We start from the raw sequence: 22,468 nt of genomic DNA, 5'->3' as shown, positions 1-22,468 counted from the left end.
TGCAAGTCTGTTGCATATGGTCGCAATATTTTGGTTGAACTGAAGGTTTGTTCAGTGAAATTGTCCTGTGACTCAAACACCTTGAATAACAAACCTGTTTTAGTTTTCTTCAACCTAGGAATGCAATATGTCCTTGGGCTGTTCCTGTAATAATCCAGTGACATTTAGTGATTAAGGACCAACTGCATTACACTTCCATCTTGCAAATAAAAATCCATCTATTTACTATTCAAATGAAATCAAGAGTTAACACTGGCTCAACTTTTAACATTCAGGAGTACGTAACATTCTCATAGAAATGATGATGCACAGTGTTTAGATATTGGAGAATTAATTAATCTAATGGGTACCCATCCAGTTTCATACATTATATTACGTCACATCACAGCGGATGGTCCAACAGTCTGATCGCTCAGATCAACATTTATCCATTGGCCTATAATCAGAAACTTGTTGACTGGAAGGATAAAGTGACTGCATTTTTAGCATGCAGATGACACAGCAAAGGAGGTAGGATTTGTATGCAGCTGAAGTGACACTGCAAGGCTCAAATCAGGGGGAAAAAATGGTAAGTAATGAAAACAAATCTCTGGATATTCAGACAAACACAAGGACAGACACGTTTCACACTTCTTGCATCAAGGTAACTTACAAGTACTGACTGTCAAGATGGATTGTCCTTGTCGTTGGTCACATATTTTCTAAGTAAATGTAAAGTTACCATTCTCATTGAAGCGTTTGGGTACATAAAAAGAAACACAAGAGGACACACTGTTGCTACTGACTATTTAATTTTTTTGGACAAACAAAGAAAGAAAATATATGTAGCATTTCAGCTGAAATGCCTTTTTTTTGTTCTCAAAGTAAAAGACAATTGTAATCACAATGATAATGAGTAATATCTATAAAACATCTTGACTTCTCTCTTCATGCTGGGCATATCTTCCAATAGGAAATGGAATCACAACATTGCATCACAATCCACTGGTGGGTTGGGGAGAGGGAGGGGTACCTCAAGGAGGAAAAGTGAAGCAGGAGTCATTAGCCTGGTTTTCAGTGAGGAGGGCTAACCAGACCTCAAGTAAATTACTCAGTTTCAGTTTAAATGAATCTCTTATATTTTTCGCAATGTACTTATTAGGGATGTCTTCCATTGGAATTTCAGTAAATATAATTGGAAAACCATACCAGCATAATCTATACACGGATCTGGCATGGGCCAGCTCCTCTGGATCTCTCCATAGAGAGCTTCCTGTTAACATCAAAGTAAATCTGCAAATTGGGGTGAAGCACACTCATACCATGCATTTAAGCCAATCAGATTTTTGTATATTTAGCCTGATGACATGTCACTACAGGTGCAAAAACACATTTTCTGAGCATTTCAGTGACTCATCCTTGCCATTTCCTCCTAAGGGGAGAGGAGTTGTTCCCAAAACAACTGATACCAAAACATATCCAGGTTTACAGCAGGCAAACAGGTCCAAATGGATCATAATAGTCATACATATTAACAAAAATCCATAAAAAATATGACCTGACATGGTCAGTTAATGTACAGAGATAATAAAAAGAAGGATTCTGTCTTTTTTCTGTACAAATGACAAACACCACAGAACAACAACATCAATATTTTTTTTCCATAGCAGATTTTTCTTACCGAGTGGGGTACATGTGGTGATTGACAAGGCATTTCACCCGGCAGGATGTGATGTAAAACAGAGTGAGTCAGCTGACAGGAAGTGTGCAGGTTTTAACATCGTCAGGATAGGCTACGGCACTCGCTCATACAAAATGTACAAAACACCGTCCTCTAACTACAAACAGCACACCTTGGAGGAAAAAAATGTCCCATGTTTTAATGATCTCAAATAACCTGGAAAAACAATCTGTGCTTATGTTGCGATTTGTGATATTGTTGCCTGATCTGTGTGCCTTGGGAGGTTGAACTGAGTATAGCCCAACTAAATGAAAACCACTGCAAACATGGTGTATTTTGTCCCCCAGGTGATTTAAACAGATATATCAGGAGTGGTTTTTGTAAGCATTCGGAGCCACGTAACATGCGTCCTCGTCATTGTGTCTGGAAGTGCTGTGGAGACGCAAACGTGACCCGGTGCTGCCCCCTTAGTCATGTGACCTCTGTCATCGATGCCGAGTGGTTCTGAAAATGGATGTTGGAGGGAGTATGGGGGAAAAAAAAGGGGACAGGGGTAGAGAAAGACAAAGAAAGAAATGAAGTGGATGGAAACAGAAAGCGTGGAAATGAAAAGGTAGAGGAAATCACGTGTCAGCTGGTGCCAAGAGTGCTCTGTGTTAAGTTTCTGTGCATTTGGTTAGGAGGAAAGGGGTGAAGTGCAAACGTCAAGCCTGCCACGTGTCATTGCTTAGTGAACAAAGAAAGAAAGAAAGGAGATAGAAAGAAAGAGAAAGAAGGAGAGTACATTTTTAACCAAATAACTTATTGATAACAAAAAATTATCTTTGGATTTATGCACCACCCTCACTTGGACCTTCTAAAAAGGGCATGAAAAAGTAGAAAAAAGTACATGGCAATAAATTACAGTGACACCAAGTTCCAGAATTACAGAATTCCTTATCTGAAGGGAGGAATTTGCTTTAAGCTGTAGGCCTTGAGGGAGTTCTGCCAATTAATGAAGAAAGATAATGTGCATCATAGAGATTAAAGTTTATGGGATTCCAGGTTAAGTGTTTTTAGCTACCTGTGCGCTCAGGGTCTCCAGTGGGCTCTCCACACGGGGGAAAGTCATCAGAGGCAGACCGCGGTACTCCTCAGTCTTCTGTTTTGCCGCTGCACTGTGGACACCTTTGAAGTTATTCACCACACATATACCCTGTAAGGTATGAGGACAGTTTAACATTAATAGTGAGACAGGCAGAAAGACACACCAAATCACACGAACATTAGAAACTCAAACACAAAAAGTCCCAAAAAGTTGTTTAAACTCTATAAAACGAGTGAAGGGACTTTGTAGTGTAGCTTGATGTTACAGCCGTGTTCACATCTTGGTGAGGCTGCACAGTGGTGCTTTGAGGTTAATGCTATCATCAGAAAAGTTGCTACGGCGATTTAAGGAAGTATAGTCAAGGTTGATCACTGATACGTTTTGCAAATAAATGGGCAAACCGAAATCTTGACTTGAAGATCAAGTGTCTACAATTCATTCGAAGGGTTATGAATATATGTAATAAATAGTATGATAATCCACAACAACAGCTGTTGAGATTTCACTAATTCACAAATTTCAAGGAAAGGGCAGCTCAGCTGATTTTGGTCATTGTATGAATTGATATGGCTCATTTAGAAAGGTACAGGTGAGGATAGGAGAATGTCTCTATAGTAGATTTCTGAAAGTCCTTTATTCATCATTAACTGTTCCCCCATACTAAACTCTACGCAGCGTGTGTGTGTGTGTGTGTGTGTGTGTGTGTGTGTGTGTGTGTGTGTGTGTGTTTGTTAGAGAGAGAGAGAAAGTAAAAGAGAGCGATCCCCTCTCCCAAATAACATTTGTTCCCAAAAATGCATCTGAATTTCAGGGAAAGGAAAACACGTCTCTCTATTTATGAATGTCATTTTAATCCTTAAGGGCTGGACTGAACTACTGGATGAGCGCCCAAAAAATGTTTTGTTCAAGGGGATATTATGCAGTCAATTTTGATGTATCTTCATGTTACAGTCTTGCTTCATACAGACCAGTCGCAAGGAGCTTGGATGACCTCGCTCATTTTGTTTGGAGGCATGAGCTGTGATGTTGTTTTAAGGTAAAGGTTCCTCTAGACACTGATCTGACAATTAGTATTTATTTTTTTAAATTTTAAAAGAAATCCAGGGCCACATCTGGTGGATTTTTTAAAATACAACAGCTAATGGAGGTCTGAAGCCCAGTGTGAGTCTGCTGATCAAAGGGCATTCTGGAGCAGGATGTCTCCCTTTTGGTTGTTATTTTCATTTTCAGGATTGCTGGTTTGATCTTACAGTGCCCTCCCCCATACAGTGTCATGTACCTACAAACGTTTTGGAAAACTAACATCCTGTTCCCTTTCAGCTTTAAACGGCGCAGCAAGAGCCAGCTGTTTCCTTTCTCAATTGCTTTTTGGGACAAATGTTATAGGTTTTTTTTTGCTACCTTAAAAAATTCTCTGGTGGGCTTTTCTTTTCTTTTCTTTTTTTTCTTGGTGTGATGTAGCTACATTTTCCACATTGGAACTTTTACTGCAGTGATATAAAGTTTATATGGGTATAAAAGAGCAATCAAACATTGCGTGAGTCCCTTAAAGCTGGATATCATTTCATCTAAACAGCAGAAATGCTTCACGGTGCTAATCTTTGTGGGCTAACAGGTGCAGAAAACAGATGCTGTGTTTCTTCATTTGTACGTTTATAAATTACAGGTAATTGTATTTTTTCCATTTTGTCCACTAGTCAGAATTTTTAATGGTAGAGACACCAGTAAGGTTGCAGTCTTTGTTAACTCCTCCACAGACTAGTTAATCAAAGAAGGCAGTCTGAGGGAGATCCCACCCCACCAGACACCAACCATGCCCTCAGGCAGCAGCAAAGGAGAAAATGAAGCAGGAGGAAGCTCAAGGTTTTCTTGTTTGTGGCTGTTCATGGGCAGTGAATTTCTTGTGCTCCCAGACCAAGTAAATGAGTGAATTATAGCTCCTAGGGCAGAATTTACAAATAACTATCCTGTTTGACAATTCTTTACATTTTTATCACAACAAGTTTAAATTGCATGTTGAGGTGGCTGTTGTAAACACATTTCTATTAAACTGAACCACCTCCTGCTTTTTCATTCCCCATTGCGTGTCCTATCATTCATGGAAAAACACATGTGTGTGAACTGCCGCCTACTGTTTCAGATGAAGACAAAGTGAATCTGAAGATTGCCACTGAAACGCTGAATTGAAAAATCATTTAGAAACTTTCCTGGTCTCAGATTTTTGCAACACAAAAATGCTGCTTTTTCCCAGACTTGTAATTAAAAGAAACTTGAAACTGTGTTGGCGGTTCAGTACTCAATGCAATGTATTATTTATTTTATTTTCCTCCCAGTGGAAAGAAGTTTGTTGAGGTGGTTATGAAATGACTTTGGATTACTTTGCACCATCACCTGAGATGCACTGTTCAGTAACTGTTATTTAATTGTGTTTTTTGTCCCCTCACCGTCAACCGGTTGTGGCAGGACGTTTCTTCCTGTTAAAAGGAAGTTTTTCCTTCCCACTGTTGCCAAGTGCTCGTTCAAAGGGGGTTGTTTGATTGTTTCAGGTTGCTCTGTATTATTGTCAGGTCTTTACCTTACGATATAAATCGCCTCCAGGTGACTGCTGTTGGGATTTAGATAAATAAAACTGAATCGAATTGAACTGAATGTAACCATATGATCTTATGCTTTACATAATTTCATATATCAGCATAAATCTCCATCCCAATCCAGTCACACTCTTGTACATCTAAGCAGCAAAGTGATATGGTTTGCATCTCCACCCTTACAAAGTTATTTTCTATCTTCACATTGCCCATTATGCAGATAATTGAAGACCCTATTTTATCAATTCATCTTTGATAGCAGATGAATTGTAATATTACCTCTTACAGTGGTTGCGACCTATATGAGTCATGCATGCCTTTTAGGTGTCATTTCTACATGCTGTGAATTAGTTTGGAACCACTTTCAAATTTCAGGGGATTTAGCTTCTATTAGACTCAGCAAGTCAGCATGTGCCTTCCCTTGAATCAAGTGGACAGCTTTATATCTTATGTTACCAACATCATCCCGGAGCCAATTCTAAAACCAAGTGCTTAACAATGATCCCTCAATCTGCTGGCAGCGGACAAATCTCTTGAAAGACCAAAGGCATTTGCTGTTTGGTGAGTCCATTCAGATCTCCTCTCTGTGAGCACTGATAGCAGCGGGATTTAAACTATACCTGCTTTCAGCTCTCTCTTTATCAATTCATTTCCTGCAAGATAGCAGTCCATCAACTTGGCTCAGTTCTCATGTGAAACGAGTTTGATAAGCTTCATTGTAAATATAAGGCAAATGCAGGGGAATATGGTCAACCTTCATTCATGGTATGCTGATAATAAACTGAAAATAATGTTCAATGACGTAATGACAGATTTCCTTTTCTTTAAGCACTTGAGTTAAAGGCAACTAGACTTACACTTCAAGGCCCTTAAGACTACCATGACCTGGATGGGTGAGAACCTGCACAGACAACTCCATTTCCTTTTATCTTTTTCCTGGAGATCAATGGCATAATGTATATCACTTTTAACAGTTTAATCACTGAAAGCTAGTATCAATTATCAAAGAAACAGGTGCAGTGGGTCCACCTCCTCATGGGCAGGGATAGCTCAGTAGGTAGAGTGGTAGCCCCATGATCGGAAGGTCAGGGGTTTGAATCCACTGAACGGCTACCCTGAGATACCCTTGAGCAAGGTACAGTCCCTACACACTGCTCCCCGGTGCACCTGCTGAGTGGCTACCCACTGCTTCACTGAGTGAATGGGTCAAATGCAGCAAGAGTAATTTCCCCACGGGGATCAATAAAGTATACATTATTATTATGCAGCAAGAAAAAGATGTGACCACACTGAACCTCACTGTTTTGCACCACAGCAGGAATTATTTAAAGAATAACCAAGACCAAGCTTCACCTGCACATGTAAATCACACTATTCCAATGCCGCTAACTTTCTTTGGTGCAATGTTGAGTCAGACTCTTAATTTGTGACCTTTTTTTTTTCACTTTTTGAGTCGTGACCAAATCAAGATTCTGGCATTTTCACTCATCTCTGCTGTCCTTGGTATTTAGTTCTAATTAGTTTAGCATACACTCTACTAAAACATTACATATATTAAACATTAGCACTTTAACACTGGAAGTCCCAGGATTTTCTAACCCCAAGTCAGCCAAGTGGAAGCTAAATTGGCTAGTCTTTTAGCATCAATTCATATGTAAATTAGGTTGTTACTTGAGAAGTGGGGGAGTGGGGGACCATCACTGTAGACAGATGACAACTGTAAAAGGACTTCTATCAACCAATGTACAAATAACAAACCTCTAGCTTCTTCTTCTTATCTGAGTCTCTCCTCCATGTGTCTCCCACATTGGCACTCAGGACTCAGTGGCAATTAGAAGTAATGAAGCCTCTGAGGTTATTAAATAAATCTTTTTGGATGGTGGGGGCAGGGGGTGGGGGGTCCCCTTCACCTTCCTTTCTCCTGATTGAGCTTTCCCATTCAGCACAAAACAACGTGATCAGTTTAAGTTGCAATTATTACCCTGCATTTAATAACAGCATAAAATATGATGAATAGTCTGAAAAAAGCACATTAACTTGCAGCAGAAGCCAAGCAGTTTGACTAAATCTCGCAGGACACTGATGTTGATTTTACATTATGGACAGCAGCCCAGCGAAACTGCTGTCTTGCTTGGAAAGATGAGCCCACTTTGCACATCTTATCATCGGCAACTGCTACGACAGTTATTTTACGAAGGTAAATAACAGGATGCCTAACCTCTGGAGTACGGAATCTGAATTAATCACATCACTGGTTACCTCCATGATCTAAAAATTAATTAAAAGTAGTGTTTACCTCATTTTTCTTCTCTTTTTTTGTCCTTGCGCTTACAGATTTCAGGTTGAATCTTGGGTTGTTCACTTCCTTCTTCCTTCCTACCCCACAATCAGCCAGTGTATTCTTAGCTTGATCAATGTAGCTTAAATTACCTTTATCGAGCATAACATAAATCACACCTCATTCTTTTTTCACCTTTTTATATACTTGGTGCCCTCTCCAACACTTGTACTGTCACTAAAATGAATTCCATCAAAGATATACATAAAAATATTTGCTGTATATACGAATTTTAAGGCATAAATTTTCACATGGTTGACTTTGAAATGAAAACAAACCCACGTTAAAGGCTTTGGGAAGCTGCAGCTTGAATTAATCATCCAATTACCAGTTTGGGTTTGTTCCAAAATGAAGCTCAAAATGAATATTATAATTTGAAAGTAGCTCATGACCAGAATCCACCTTCTCTTTTCTCTCTTCTTCTCCGACCCCTTCTCCACCACCTTCCCAAACCTAATGCAAGTTCTAGTAGTCCTCACCAGAAACAATGCAATAGCTGATCCCAGTATAAATCCAGCCACTACATCTGAACAGTGGTTTCGATACTCTGAAACTCTGTTGAGGCCGGTGAGGAAGGCAGAGCAGAGTGTGCCCAAACAGAGCACTGGTTTGGCCAAGCGGCTGGACTTGGTCTTGATTGTACTGGTGATGTACATCTAGAAGGAGAAAGGTGGAAAGATTAGACGGTTCTTTGTCCCAAATGTCTTTAACAAAAACAAAACAAAACAAAAAAAACAGGCTCCTGCTCTTCTGTTTAGGTGGATTAGGAACAGAGGTCCCATGCAGAGCAACTGGAGGTTTTCCCACTAAAATAAAGTCAAATATTTTATCATTTCAAAAATAGTGCAAAGCCCCCATGGTATAGCAAATCAGTCAGGGAAGGCTGTGAAAAAGTTACATCATAGTAGTGTAAGATTCTGCAAAACAGAGAGATCTTTTTTTCCCCACAGAGAATAAAAAATTGAACCTAACAAGAGAACCTATTAATAAGTGAAAAGACTGTCAGCATTTAAAAACAAAAAGGTCTACCTGCATATATTTTCACCTCTTGAACTTTCACCTACCTCTATTCCAATCAAGTAGCAAAGGTATCAAATTCATTTTCATCAACAACAATCTGTTCTTGTATTCCTCCTGCTCCTGTTGATAAAATTTGCACTTTCACTCTCTTTTTTCCAAAGATGAGCCCCTCACCCTGTCACTCAGATGTCAAACAGCTGCTCTTCAATTATCGCTTCAAAAAGTAATTTTCCATGCGACCTCCAGCCAATTTTCTAAAAACGCCTAAACTGTCGCTGTGCTAGTGTGAAATATTCCTCACCACAATTTCAAATAGCATGAAGTCCCTCCTTGCCAATTCCTCCATCAAAGAATCGAAGGTGCTGTGTTTATAACAAATACTCCTTCTTACTCAATAGTTTTTAACTCCACATACGGTACAGGTATGTGCAGTACAACTTTAAGCAGCCCGGCTCAAATTATATATTTTCTGTCTGTTTTTTTCCCCACAGACGAGTAAACCAATTACCTTCTATTCTAAACTAGAACATGGCATTGCTTTTAATTAACTATGCTCAGGTTGAATCCCTGGAGAATTTTCTTTGTGTACACATTATTGGTTGGTTTCTAATTTAAAATGGGATAAACAAACACAAACGTGTTCACATGTGCTACAAAGGGAGAATGAAAGGAAATGAAATACACCTAAATGCAAATATCGTTACACACATTCATGCCTTAAAATATATCACATGCTGTTTAATTAAACATATACTGTGTCATTACATTAGATATACGTTTCTAAAATGTTTTTTCAAGCCTTTTTTGTCTCTGAAATAAAGGATAAGGTGCGGTCCTCTCACCGTCAGGTAAACGGCAGAGTAAACGCTCAGCGAAGCGTCCTTAGATGGGAACGACCGCCGAGCCTTCTCCACCACCACGTGGTTCCCGGTGCAGATGTTGCCGTTGACGATAAACTGGTGATTAAAGCGACACTCTGTGCCAGTGTAGTTGGGCTTGCAAACAGACAGGAAGTAGGGCGAGAGACCTCCAGTCACCACCTGGCCTGCATTGACGAAGATGTCTGTAGCAAACAGACCGAATGCAAACACACCTGCGGCACCACAGACACACAGACGGGAGAGGAGAGAAGAGCACATGAAAAGACACAAACACAGAGCAATGAAACAATCACAAATAAACACAGAAGGGTTTATATAAGTTATCACCCTCCAGTGTGGGTGTTTATCTAGCTCCCAGTTCCACCACATAAATCGTGACTATTGTGTGTGTGTGCAGACATCACTGAAGATGTCACAGTGTGGTCTGCATCACTCAGACAGAATGGGTGGTCTGTCTGAGTGATGCAGACCACCCAGTCTGAATCAAAACAAAGTGCAAGTTAACTAATGTTGAAATGGAAGGTGAGGAAAAATGGACAACAGCAAGCCAAATACAGACCATAAAAATAAGATAGCGTTTAATATAAATGATGGCGCTGACACTTTTAGCCCACCAACACTGACCAGTGTCTACGTCTGCATTCCTTTTGCTGTGAAATATGACTGCTGATTATCTAGCTTGCTTAGCCATGAAATTAATGTGCTTTGTGTTGTCATCCAGGCGGGTGGGGTGAGGGAGTCGCAGAGGGAGGTTTTGAGGGGCACGGGGACATGATTGTGTGAAGGGCAATGAGGGAACTGGGGGGAGGAGGGGGTTAGAGTGAGAGAAGAGAGGGGAGGGAACAAGTGAGCAGGAAATGCCTTAACAATTTCACAAATTTAACAGGTCTCAAAATATAAATCAGGTGAATTGCTGATTGAATTTCTAATGTGTTTTGTAAAATGTTTTGTCTTCAACTATGACAGGAAAGTCCAGCAGACTCTCTCTACTGGAACAGAGTCTGTCTGTCTGCCCAATTCTGGTAAAGCATTGTTATAAAATAATCAAAATTCAAAGGTTTTATAGAGCTTTTATAGAAAATTGACACACGGACTTGTCCTTGTTTTTAAAATATATTTCATTTCCTTTCTTTTCCATGATAACAGCTGTTAGAGTACCATACAAAAACATATAAGCAATATTTGAAATACATCAGTAAAAGCAAAGGCTTCTCCACAAACATTATTTTACATGAGAGGTTTCTCTATCCCAGTGTTTGCCTGGCCTTTGGTCACTGGTCTGCATTGGGCAGCGTTCTGGTGAAAAAAGCTAATATCGCATATCTTTGCCCAAAACAGTTGAGCCTCACTGAGTTTAGCAGTAGAGCAGGGCGATATGACCAAAAATATTTATCACGATATACATTTGAAAATTTGCGATAACGATATAACTGACGATATAATTGACACTAGACAAAATACTTTACAACTCCACAACTTTATTAGTGCAAAAAACCCCATCAATGTATTTTCACTTAAACAAGCAGCTGTTTTTTAATGTGCATTACAGTTATATAAAATGTAACAGTGCAAATTCCTTGCTGACAGTTTAACCAAAAGGCATTTCCAGTGGAAATTGACCGACATATCCTCAGCATAACCGTGTATAATATCCACAAAACTTAAAAAGAGGTCATACACACACAATATGGTAATATTATGTTAAAGCACAGTACGTATCACTCCGCGAGGCTCCTGCCTACGATAGCCGTAATGCTCCGACAATCCATCAAGCGGTGCGGCTTCGTAGCTTAGCAAAGTCGTACTAAAACATTTGACAGATTTTCGAGCGCCGTGTACATAAAATCGTTTCAAGGTCAGTAAACACAACCAGAATTCATACATAAGGCACACGGGATTATAAGGCGCACTGTCGATTTTCAGAAAAATCAAAGGATTGATTTTAAGTGTGCCGTATTTTCTAAAAAACAGGGTAATAACGACGGCCCGCTAGTGCTTTGTTGTGTTTCTGACGGACAAAAGCTAAACCAGTTCCACACCACTGAAGCTGCAGCATTTTTACAAACCAGTTCTGGTTCATCTGTTTCATTCAACGTTCCGCTTTCGCTCTTCTCATTCTCCGTCGCCGCCATGTGCGTATGTAAACAAAGGCACTGCTGCGCATGCGCGTTTTACCCATATTCTATTGCGATATTTCATTTTCCTATCGTTGCCCAAAATTACACCGGTATTACCGTGAACGGTATGATATAGCCCAGCCCTATTTAGCAGCATATTTACATTTAATTAAAATGTGTCATCTGATGCTTAAGCAGTCAACATCATTTAAACGCATTGGTTCAAATTATATTTACCAAAAACAAAATGCCAAAAACATTATCCAACTTTACTGCAAAAACAGAAAAGTCATCATTCAGCTACCACGTCATTTTTTAAAAAGTTTTTCCATTTTATCTACAGCTGTTCAACACACTACATCACTGTGACTCAACAACATTACAGCAACAAAGTCAGTACCAGACACACATGTCACAGTTGTTTTGCTACTTGATGGCCATGTTTGTTGAGAGCCGCTTTCTTTACTGAAGTACAGGATAAATCAGAACTGTTAAAAGTTTGTTTTTTCAAGGTGTAAGGTGTAAATCATCAGGGTTGCTAAATCCATGGCTGTCTGCATTGGAGCTCCCCTCACAGGTGACTGACAGCACCAACATTGAGTTTAGTTGTGATATATACAGCATGCTGTGGCGTGGTTAAGGCTTGGCTGATGTTGCAGATGCAACTTTTATTGAGCTATGACATTAATAAACATTGCTCATATAGTTTTGTATTAAATTAAACAAAACAAGGCTGAATTCACAAGCAGCGTCTTATTGTGATGGATCACAGAATTGCATGCTAATGCGCTTTTGAATACTAATCTGATCCCTTATTCTACACACAGTCTTTGTGGAGAACTGAATGAAATTATTTCAATCAGATCAGTGATCCATAATTTTCTGGTCTTTCAGTTCATCGCAGCTGCACTGAGGTGATGCGCCAGGCAAATACTGGTGGGACCTTACACATGCTGAAGCCCAAAGTACTTTTCATGTGTATTCAGAGTTTTCAGTCACTGTCTGGTACCATTAGCACAAGTGGCCTTAGGGCAGTATAGAGTACATTGCAATACAAGGTTCTTACCTATGAAGCGTATGATGCGGCGGATGAGGGGGTTGAGGTAACAACAGTCTCCTGTCACTATTGTTTTCTCCTGGGCCAACAGAGCTTCCCTCGTTGATTTCATCATGTACATGGACACCTCTCCGATAAAAATCTACATACACAAACACACACAGGCAGAAAAAATAAAAGAGAATATGAATAGGTGAATATGCACACAGAAGAAGCAAAAGGAGCGCACAGAACAAAGGCAGAGATTTCAAAGAGGGCAGACGTGACGTCTCCTCCTTAAATATTTAAACTTGTATTTGTCAACCTAAATAAATTAACTTTTATTCTGAAAAACCTGCTAAAATGTTACATCAAATATCTGCCCGACAGGGTTGGATGTTTTCTTCTCTGCACAGTCTATTTTCACTGTAAAAATATTAATATTTTAGAAAAATAAATAAAAAATACAAATGCTGTGGCAAACACAATTAAACCACAGACAGACACACAGAAACACAGTGTTGTGATCTCAGTCAGCAACATGCAGCATCTACTCCTCACCTCTGGTGCTGTGCACATGCTGCCAGGTTAACAATCATGGAGAAGCTAGAAGGCAAGAGGAGGAATTTTTCCCTCCCAAAAAGATTTGAGAACCAAGGAAGTCTAGATTACGTTTACTTTTTAAAAAACTTTTTTTATAAAGTATATGAATATAAGCTATTAAAAACTTTTTTTTCAATAGAACACACATCACAGGGTGCCATGTGCAAACATGAATCATTTTCCAAAACAAAAGACACAAAATACAGCAGAGCAGTGCACCGTGCCTGTATGTGTTGTATTGGCTCAGCAGGGATAATATTAAATGAGAAAGGTTTGTTTACACAAGAATAAATATTTGAAAGCAATACAGATTGTCTGAAAGTTGTACTGCATAATATTCTGTTATACTGGGGCTTAAAATTTGTGTTTTAACCCATAAATAAATACCTTTACTCTGTAAAGGTATTTATAGTCAGACTGTTACTCTGTCTGACTATCAAAAAAAGAGGACCCTCCAGAACCCGCACTTAACAAAACTCACACCCAGCGAACACACAGAAGGAAATGGGGAAACATTAACTTTTGGCATCCTGTTATGGAGCAGAGAAACATTATTATCCAGTCTGGCCTGTGTACATAAACCACTGTGCCTTAATGCAGCCTTTCTTCAGGTCCATTATAGTTTGGACATTTCATCAGGTCTAATGGAAAAACTGCTGCTGGACACACAAAATGGATCTTGCTGCCAGTCGCCTTGGGTGATAAAGACTGCTTCAAATAAGTGTGTGTGTTTATCAGAGACAGTGTGTGCATACACTTAGTGCATATGTGTGCACCCATGTGGTTTTGGCCTTTGATGTGTGTTTGTTTGGGGCCTTAGGACAGGTGAATTTTCCTCCATCCCTCATGAATGCTTTCTCATCATCATGTTCTTGTGAACGCAACTCCAGTCCATCTCTTTCTGTGTGGCAGTTAGCAGCGAGAGCAGCTCAAGTTTTGATGTCAGGAAATGCAAAATAAAATATTTTTAAAAGGAATAAATGAGCACTGAAAGCATTCCCATAAAAATCAGCGTGTCTAAATCTATGCATTTGATTCAGTCCTGTCTGCAACTGTCAGCATGACTAAAGGTGGATTCATATTTTCAAATAAACATTTGTGTCACAGGATGGGAGGCATAGCGCATAGCGAAACAAGGATCAAATGCATCATGGCAGAAAAATCAATCTTCTGATGTCTAATGATCCAAAAATGTCTATCTTTGCAGACGGAGTGACCAAAACAAGCTTTTGCAAGCTTTAAAAACTGTAAAAGGATGACAACTTGTAACAGTCAGACTAGCAGCAGTTGCAGTGAACCAAAATACATTTCGCATTAAATAAAAAGTAGCTGGCATAATTAATTATTAAGCCTAACTGGCTTAATTTGAATTTATTTTTAAGGAGCCTCCTTTTTTAAAGTACCAATAATACAAATTAAAAGTCAACCAATGTTTAAAATTTATGACTGAAGTTTGTATATAGTCAACAAAAATAGAGCCAAAACCTATGCTATAATAGGAAAGTAGCAATAAAAGCAGCAATGCTTTTTAATAAGGTTCTTATTACAAGGATGCAATGCATGATTAATAAATTGTTAAATTCAATTAGGCCTACATGTTTTTATACTATTTTATACTTTGTTATTGCAGTGTTTTACAAAAAATTTCTAAATATATTTTTAATGCACTTTTTAATGCAATGCTAACTGATATTGGGGCATGCTCCCAATGAGACAATGGATGATGTCCTTGTTGATCTCCTCCCAGTTCTGGACCGGGCATCACTGAGCTCCTGGAGAGTCTAAGGTGCAACGTGGCAGCACTGGGATGTTCTGAAACATACGTCCCCCGAGGTGTTCCACTGGATTTAGGTCAGGCGAGCATGACGGCCAGTCAGTGGTATGGAACTGCCTTCATACTGTCGCCCCTGTTCTCATCTGTGAAAAGCACAGAGCATCAGTGGTTGACCTGGTATTCTATTGCAAATGCCAATTGGACTCCACAGTGCTGGGCAGTGAGCACAGGGCCAACTTAAGGATATTATGCCCTCAAGTCACCCTTGTGAAGTCTGTTTCTGATTGTTTGGCCAGAGATTTTCACACCAGTGGACTGCTGGATTTCATTTTGTAGCTGGCATCTTTATCCTGTTCCTCATTGCACAAGGGAGTAGATACCAGTCCTGCCCAGGAGTTAAGGACCTTCTAAGGCTCTAGGTTTCCTAGAGTAACTGCCCGTCTCCTGGAATTTCCTCTATGCTCTCGAGAGTGTTGAGAGACAGTAACCCTTGTAATGGCTTCTATTGATGTGCCATCCTAGAGGAATTGGACAACCTGTCCAACCTCTGTACTGTCTCTAGACAACCTTTACCACATGCTACCAGTAGTGACATTGACCCAAGTGTTCCTTTAATTTTTTGAGCATTATGCATGTGAGTGTGTGTGTGCATATGAGAGAGTCAAACTGTAATGGCCAAGTGAAAGAAATGATCCATCAGCCAACAAGGTGAAATGCCTCATGTCATTATGTAGCAGCAAAAGACAGAATGACCTGATGAAAGCTTAAAGTGACTAATCTGCTGGGTTACTACCACCACCTTCTCTAGACCCAGACAGAAGACTTATAACAAAAAAAAAAAGGTGCAGACCAATTTCTTTGACCTGTCTGAGACTCAAAAAGAAAAAAAAGCAGTTTTTAAAGGTAAAGTCAATGTGTTTGTCCCCAGTCAAAAAGAAATTACAGTCAGAACAAACACAGATAATTACCGGTATAGCAATTATATTACAATCACATTACAGGATTTTATGTTTTATTTTTCCTTTAGCAAATAGGTCCCATGTGATGACAATGGGTATATAAGCTTCAAAGGACATACATGCAGCTGATAACGTTCTTTCTTCCTTTGTTTTGACATTTAGCTTGAGAAGCTGCTGATAATTAAGCCAATCACTGATGTGTCATCTGCAATCGTAACTAATCTGGATCTGTGTGATAATGTGAATACTGGGAGGATAGGAGGAAGATCAGGACATAGTCACAGTGGCAATCCTCACCACTTTGTGTTGGCTTGAGAGCAAGTTCACAATCCTCCTGCAGAGGTTAAGTCCAAGGCCTTTAAGTGTTGATTCCTTAGGGAATTATGGTAATGCATGCTGTGCTCAAATATACGATTTATTGGCACATCACTGAGAGTGTTATGACGTGTTGTGGGTGAAGCATCATCAGTGGAGCTATACCTCTTGGCAAACGTATCAGGTCCAGATTGGGTGACAAAATGTCAGGAATAAAATACTTCATCTGCATCTCAAGTGGATTTTCCTATGATAGATGGAGAACAGGGTGGCAGTCATTTAAGCATATTACCTAACTCTTTCTTGGAACACACACAATGACTGATGATTTAAAACAGGAGGGGACAACAGGCAGGGAGAGAAAGAAGTTTAAAAGACTCCTGTGAGCTGCATCCTCTGATGGGGATACTGTTGGGTCTGGCTGCTTTACAGGTGTTGACATGCTGGAAAAAACTTTGTGCGTCATCCTCTTTAATGATCCGAGTGCCAGCCTTAACGTTTTTGGAAGGCCCCTCAGGGAGAGTGGCGTTCTGACTCTCAAAATGGGCAGAAAACTTATGTACCTCATTGTGGAACAAGACGGTGACATTGGCTGTGCACCTGGGCTTAGCTACAAAGTGTAAAGTGCTCCTTCCACATGCTCTCAGAGTTGTTACTGCTGAGCCGTGTCTGTACCTTGTCTCTCTAATTCCGCTTGGCTGCCCTCATAGTGCAACAAAGGTCATATCGGGATCTTTTGAATTCTCCTTGTTTTCAAAGGCAAATACAGCATTTTAGGGTGGTGCAGCATTGTTGTTCGTTCACTGTTTCTAGGTAGGTTCTAGTTAGATGTTCATCCTGAGCACCAAGTTTCCTGTACACCTGAGTGTCTCTGCGTATATGTTGATGTTAATGTTAGAGGCACTGGTGTCCCATCAAGTTCCTGTCTGCTTGCATCCATCCTTTAAATTAATTGTGTGGCTGTAGTTGGGTCTTCGTAAACAGCCTTAACTGTGCTACGGAGCACGTAATCTGTAAGGAGCAAGTATTTTGAAGGCATTAGTGTCCCATTAACAAAGACTTGAGATTATAGGCCAGTAGCTTTTTTCAGGTTGTAGGTAACGCTCTGATTTGACAGACTACATCAGGCTCTGCTTTCACTGCTGTGAGATTTGTTAGCATGTGCTATGTGTGGAAACAGAGCTTGCATTAGCAAAGAAGCACACTTCTTTTATCATCATAACAGATACATTTCCTCTTATAAACCACCTTGGCCAACAGCTGCTTTTAGACTAGACCACTTTAATTTCTCATTAATGTTTTTATAACCCTCTGTAGATACTAAATGTTAACGCGTCGCATAGTTTTGTTTAATTAAGCTGAAAATGTTATTACTGTAAGTAACTTTTTAAAATCGAGATGTCAGGCTGCGTTTGTCTGCTGTTGCTTTAGAGATATATGACACTGTGAAGTCCACATATCTAAAATGAGGTACATGACGAATTGCTGGAGATTAAATAAAACATAAAGTATTTCTAATGAGCTGAACCATATAACACTGGTGAGATTTATGAGTTTATGTACAATTTTCCAATAATACAGTTTTACGTGCAGTGTGGTGTTCCCAAAGTGTTTTATGTTCAAAAACCTTCCAATGAGGCTTAATGAAAACAATTCTGCAAAAAAAATCAAGACTTATTGCCAGTTATCACAAACGCTTGATTACAGTTCTTTCTGCCAAGGTTGGCATCCACTTATTGCGTTTAGGTGTGCAACTATTTTTTCATATAGGGCCAGGCAGGTTTGAACCCCTTTATTTATTACAGACTATTGGTCCTACTATCAGTGAACTGTATTAGACATTTGATAAATTGTTCACGCTTCACTAATAAGTGTTTTAAATATTACTGACAATACAAAAGTTTTATTAACAGATCATTTATGTGTATTTTATAAGGACCTCATAACCTATTAACTTACACTTATTACAGTGACTTTAACCATTGCTACACAGGTGAACACTGGTTCAAATAACTCTTTTTAACTAGTATAGGATCAGTGTGTTTCCATGCAGATTTTTTAAATGATTAGTTAATTTTATTTTGTTTCTGTTTTGTTTTTTTCTAAATGATGGCATTTACATTTTCTAGCAGCTAGCACTTGCCTAGAAGCATTTGTCTCACTAGAGTCTGTTTCATCGCTGAAAAGGTTAGGTACTACTGACTGATTGTGTTATTTCAACTCATGCAACCCCCCACTTTCCTTTATACAAATGTCAGTAAAAACTGACTGAAAATAGCCATCTCTATGTAACATGCCAGAAAACTGAGAAACAACTTGGCATTCAACTGACACAATGATGTTGGAGCAGAAAATGAAAAGGTTAAACAAGAGACATTAAAAAGAACATGCAAACCTTTCTGAGAGGGCTTTTTTTCAGTAAGTGACCTGACATGAGAGAACAGAACAGACTTCCAGTTTGTGTATCCCAATAGCTTTGAGACATCAAAACTTGTAAAATCTGAAGTCTCTGAAATATCTGTGACGTTAAAAATGATATCAAGCTGCTCAAATGTTTGAAAAAAGGGACACATAATAAATGACACTCCTAAAAGTTTAGTGTTAGGACCATCCTTCTTTATGCATCCACATCTTAGTTTTTCCTTTTCCAGCTTCCACATTATAATGCGAGTACTAGCCTTTCTCTGAACCTAAATTACAACATTTTTCATAAGGAGAAAAAAAAACTTAGTAATATAAGTGTAGTATTTACTGAGAAATAGAAATGTCTTTGGGTTATGCATTAAAGAGCAATTGTATTACAACTGAAACCAATGAGTCAATGGTAGAAACATGAAAAACATGTTCCTTTAGTCAATAAGGACAGAAAATGAAAACGGGGCAACGGCTATAACTAATGAGATTCTTCATTAGCAACTACTGGAACAATAAAGACTGTTAACAGTATAAAGTATTATTTGGCCTGTTCATATTGTTGGCAAACTGATATACTAAATAACATTGAGAAAAAAAAAAATAGAAATATCAGGGTGATGACTGCTATTTAAATGCTAAAAATGGGTCATTTTAGCCTGTCAGTGGGAACATGGCAGCATCATAAAATACGATTTAATTTTTTTGAATTTAAAGATCTTAGATATTAATGCAATTGAATCTAAATGCATCATTTTATCATATCATATCGAATACAGATCAGAACCTCCAGGATGCATCTGTTTGCCAGGTTTGGTTGCAGAAAAAGAAAGAAGAAAAAAACAGACACACATACACAGTTTTGTGTAATAATGGAACAAAGTGTAAAATAAACACTTTGTTAAGTCAAAATAGAGCTTGTTTTGACTTAACTGTGTAACGATACAGTGACATAACTTTTCCCAACTGTGCACTTCCCTTCAACTCTTTAGAAGATATTCACGTCTTTAAGCTCATCAGTTTTGTTTACAGGAGCTTTGAGGAGCTGTTAGACCAATTAGCAGCTAATGAAACAAATGCTTTCCTCGTGATTCAATGCAGAAAATAAACAAAACTAAAACAGAATAGGACTCCTGAAACACCAAATGAACGCTGATACTGCTTTGTGTCTTTGAGGATGTGTGAATAGGATACAGTTTGCATATTCATTTCAGAGGGTGATAATATGTAAAGATCTCGAGCTTAAGGCTTGCTACTCTGCCAAGAGGGGGAAAAGGGAAAAACAGAACAAAAAACAACAACAACAACAACAACAATCAATGCTGCTTTAAGCTTTAAATCTCTTTTTAATGAGCCCATAATTTTCAGTATTGCTACCAAGACACACAATTCAGAAAGTGGAATAAGCCACAAGGAGCTAAAATGGTGTGTGATAAAAAGCACAGATGTTGCCCATTTTGGGAAACATTATCTTTTGTTTCTGTAGGATGTACACCTGGCAAAAGCAATATTTTATCATCTTGGCACTGAAAATGATAAAACGGGCTCTATTTTGCCTTATGCCATGGTTGAACGGGTTTATAGGCTGTTGCATGAACACAACCCATCTAACCTTCACAGCATCCCATTGGTCCGGCCATGTGGAAAACTGCATAATTTACTGACTCTGTACTAATTGGCCCACGTCCCAGCCCTGCCATCATTAATTCTGACTGAATGCCCCTCTGTTTTATGACACGTGGAGATGGAATGACACACAGTGTCAAGCACCTGACAAAGCACTCTCAAAGGGCACAATTATAAGGTATGGGAAGGCGTACCAATGGCTAAAGGCAATTTGTAAAAGAAAGGCCATATAGAGCATATTCCAAAGAGAAAGTCACAAAAAAGGGGGCAGAATAAAAAAAAACAGTGGGAAGAAGTGGCAGGATTACAAAAAAGCTTTAACAGCTGACACGGCACTCTCTGAGGAGGGGATGGGACTAAGACTGAGTATTAAATTACGCAAACAATGCGTTAAACAACTGCTGGCCTTTTAGTCAGCTACTGTATATAGTAAATAACGCTTGCAAGTGGGTTCAGTGCAATTTACAAGTCAAGATAAAGGTTGAATGAATAAGTGACACTTGGAGAAAGGAAGAAAGATTTAATCTGCAGGTATAATGCATTGACTTTGAACATGGTTGTTGGTGGAAGATAAGCGGTTTCTGAAGTACTTGGACCAGCCTATCTACTGGGATTTCCTCACCAAGCCATCTCTAGTGTCTACAGAGAATGGTCCAAACAACAGAAAATATCCAGTGAGTGGCAGCTCTCGGGGAGGAAATGCCTCAGTGATGTCAGAAGCCAAAGGGGAATGACCAGACTGCTATCATACTTGAAGCATTTGTAAGTATGCACTTTTTACAATTCATGTATGCAAAAGAACATCTCTAAACAGACAAAACATAGAACCTTGAAGCAGTTGTGCCACAGCAGCATAAGACCAGCATAAGTGTCATTTCTGTCAGCTAAGAACAGAGAGCTGAAGCTACAGTACAATACAGTAAAATAAACGGTTAAAAAAACCTTGCATAGTTTGACGAGTCTCGCTTTCTGCTGCAACATTCAGATGGTTGGGTCAGAATGTAGCATAAACAACATGAACACATAGATGTATCCTGCCTTGTACCAAATGTTCAGGCTGCTGGTGGCCTTATAATAGTTTGGGGGATATTTTCTAGGCACACTTTGAGCATTCTTTAAATGATATAGTCTACCTCAATATTATTGCTGACCATGTCTAACCCTTTACGACCACACTGTACCCATCTTCTGATGGCTGCTTCCAGCAAGTTGTTGTGTCATTTCACAAAGCCTAGATCCTCCCAAACTGGTTTCTTAAACACAACAATGAGTTCATTATACTCAAATAGGCTCCATTATCACACGATCTCAATCCACTAGAGCACCTTTTGGATGTGATGGAACTTGAGATTCTTGAGAATCTTCAACCAGCTGCTGCTATCATGTCAATATGGACCAAAATCCCAGGTGAGTGTTTCCAGCACTCTATTGAATTGATCCCATGAAGAACTAAGGGAGCCCTAAAGGAAAAAGAAGGTCCAACCCAGTACTAGCAAGGTGTACCTAATGAAGTGGTCAGTGAGCACACCCACTTACTGAAGTAATCACTGCAGAAAGGTGAGTCAAAATTGCACACAGATGCACTGTCATCCCATGAAGTGTAAATAATAACGTCTGTCACATTTCCTGGCCAATCAGAGCACCCTTCCAGATTTTAAACCAGCTTGTGTTATTGTATAAAGCATGTCAATTCTGCATGTGCACATATGTGTGTGAATGCAGAGAGGTGTGTTTCTCTCCGTTCTGCTGACACATCAAGAGACCAAACACCTACATGGAGGTAAATGCAAGCTATGGGATGTCTTTTAGTTCCTCCATAAAAGTGACAATAATTCAGATTTTACTTCAGGAAACACGCTTGTGACAACAGTCGGTGTTCAAAGCCTCTATGCAAACAACTAAAGTAGAAGCGCATAAAAACAAGGGACCAAAGGAGGCAGCTGAATGATCATAAATAAATGTGTGGTAGTGCATGTGTTAACCGACTGGTGTAACGATCACATCCATGATTAGATGCCTGTTAAAATTGCAATAAAAACAAGGTTATGAGGG

General features: G+C 39.2%; 1 protein-coding gene across 6 annotated transcripts in view; it reads right to left on the bottom strand.

Moving 5' to 3' along the window:
* Positions 1-774: 774 nt before the first annotated feature.
* The window catches only part of plppr1 (phospholipid phosphatase related 1), a 58,031-nt gene continuing 36,337 nt past the window's right edge, over positions 775-22,468 (bottom strand). For 5 of the 6 annotated variants that reach the window (XM_085164715.1, XM_085164712.1, XM_085164713.1 and 2 more), the window contains exons 4-8: positions 12,758-12,890; positions 9,536-9,786; positions 8,153-8,329; positions 2,724-2,855; positions 775-2,164 (exon numbers count right to left, since the gene is read on the bottom strand). In XM_085164715.1, coding sequence (XP_085020841.1) covers positions 2,132-2,164; positions 2,724-2,855; positions 8,153-8,329; positions 9,536-9,786; positions 12,758-12,890 — 726 coding nt within the window. In that variant the 3' untranslated portion in view covers positions 775-2,131. Of the gene's footprint in view, positions 2,387-2,723; positions 2,856-8,152; positions 8,330-9,535; positions 9,787-12,757; positions 12,891-22,468 lie in introns of all 6 variants that reach the window. The other variant, XM_085164716.1, reaches the window with a different exon arrangement.

This window comes from Neolamprologus multifasciatus, chromosome 7, assembly GCF_963576455.1.
Source record: "Neolamprologus multifasciatus chromosome 7, fNeoMul1.2, whole genome shotgun sequence".
In the NCBI taxonomy this organism is placed as follows: domain Eukaryota; kingdom Metazoa; phylum Chordata; class Actinopteri; order Cichliformes; family Cichlidae; genus Neolamprologus; species Neolamprologus multifasciatus.
Note: the sequence above shows the minus strand (reverse complement) of the source record. Positions and strands in the feature narration are given on the sequence as shown.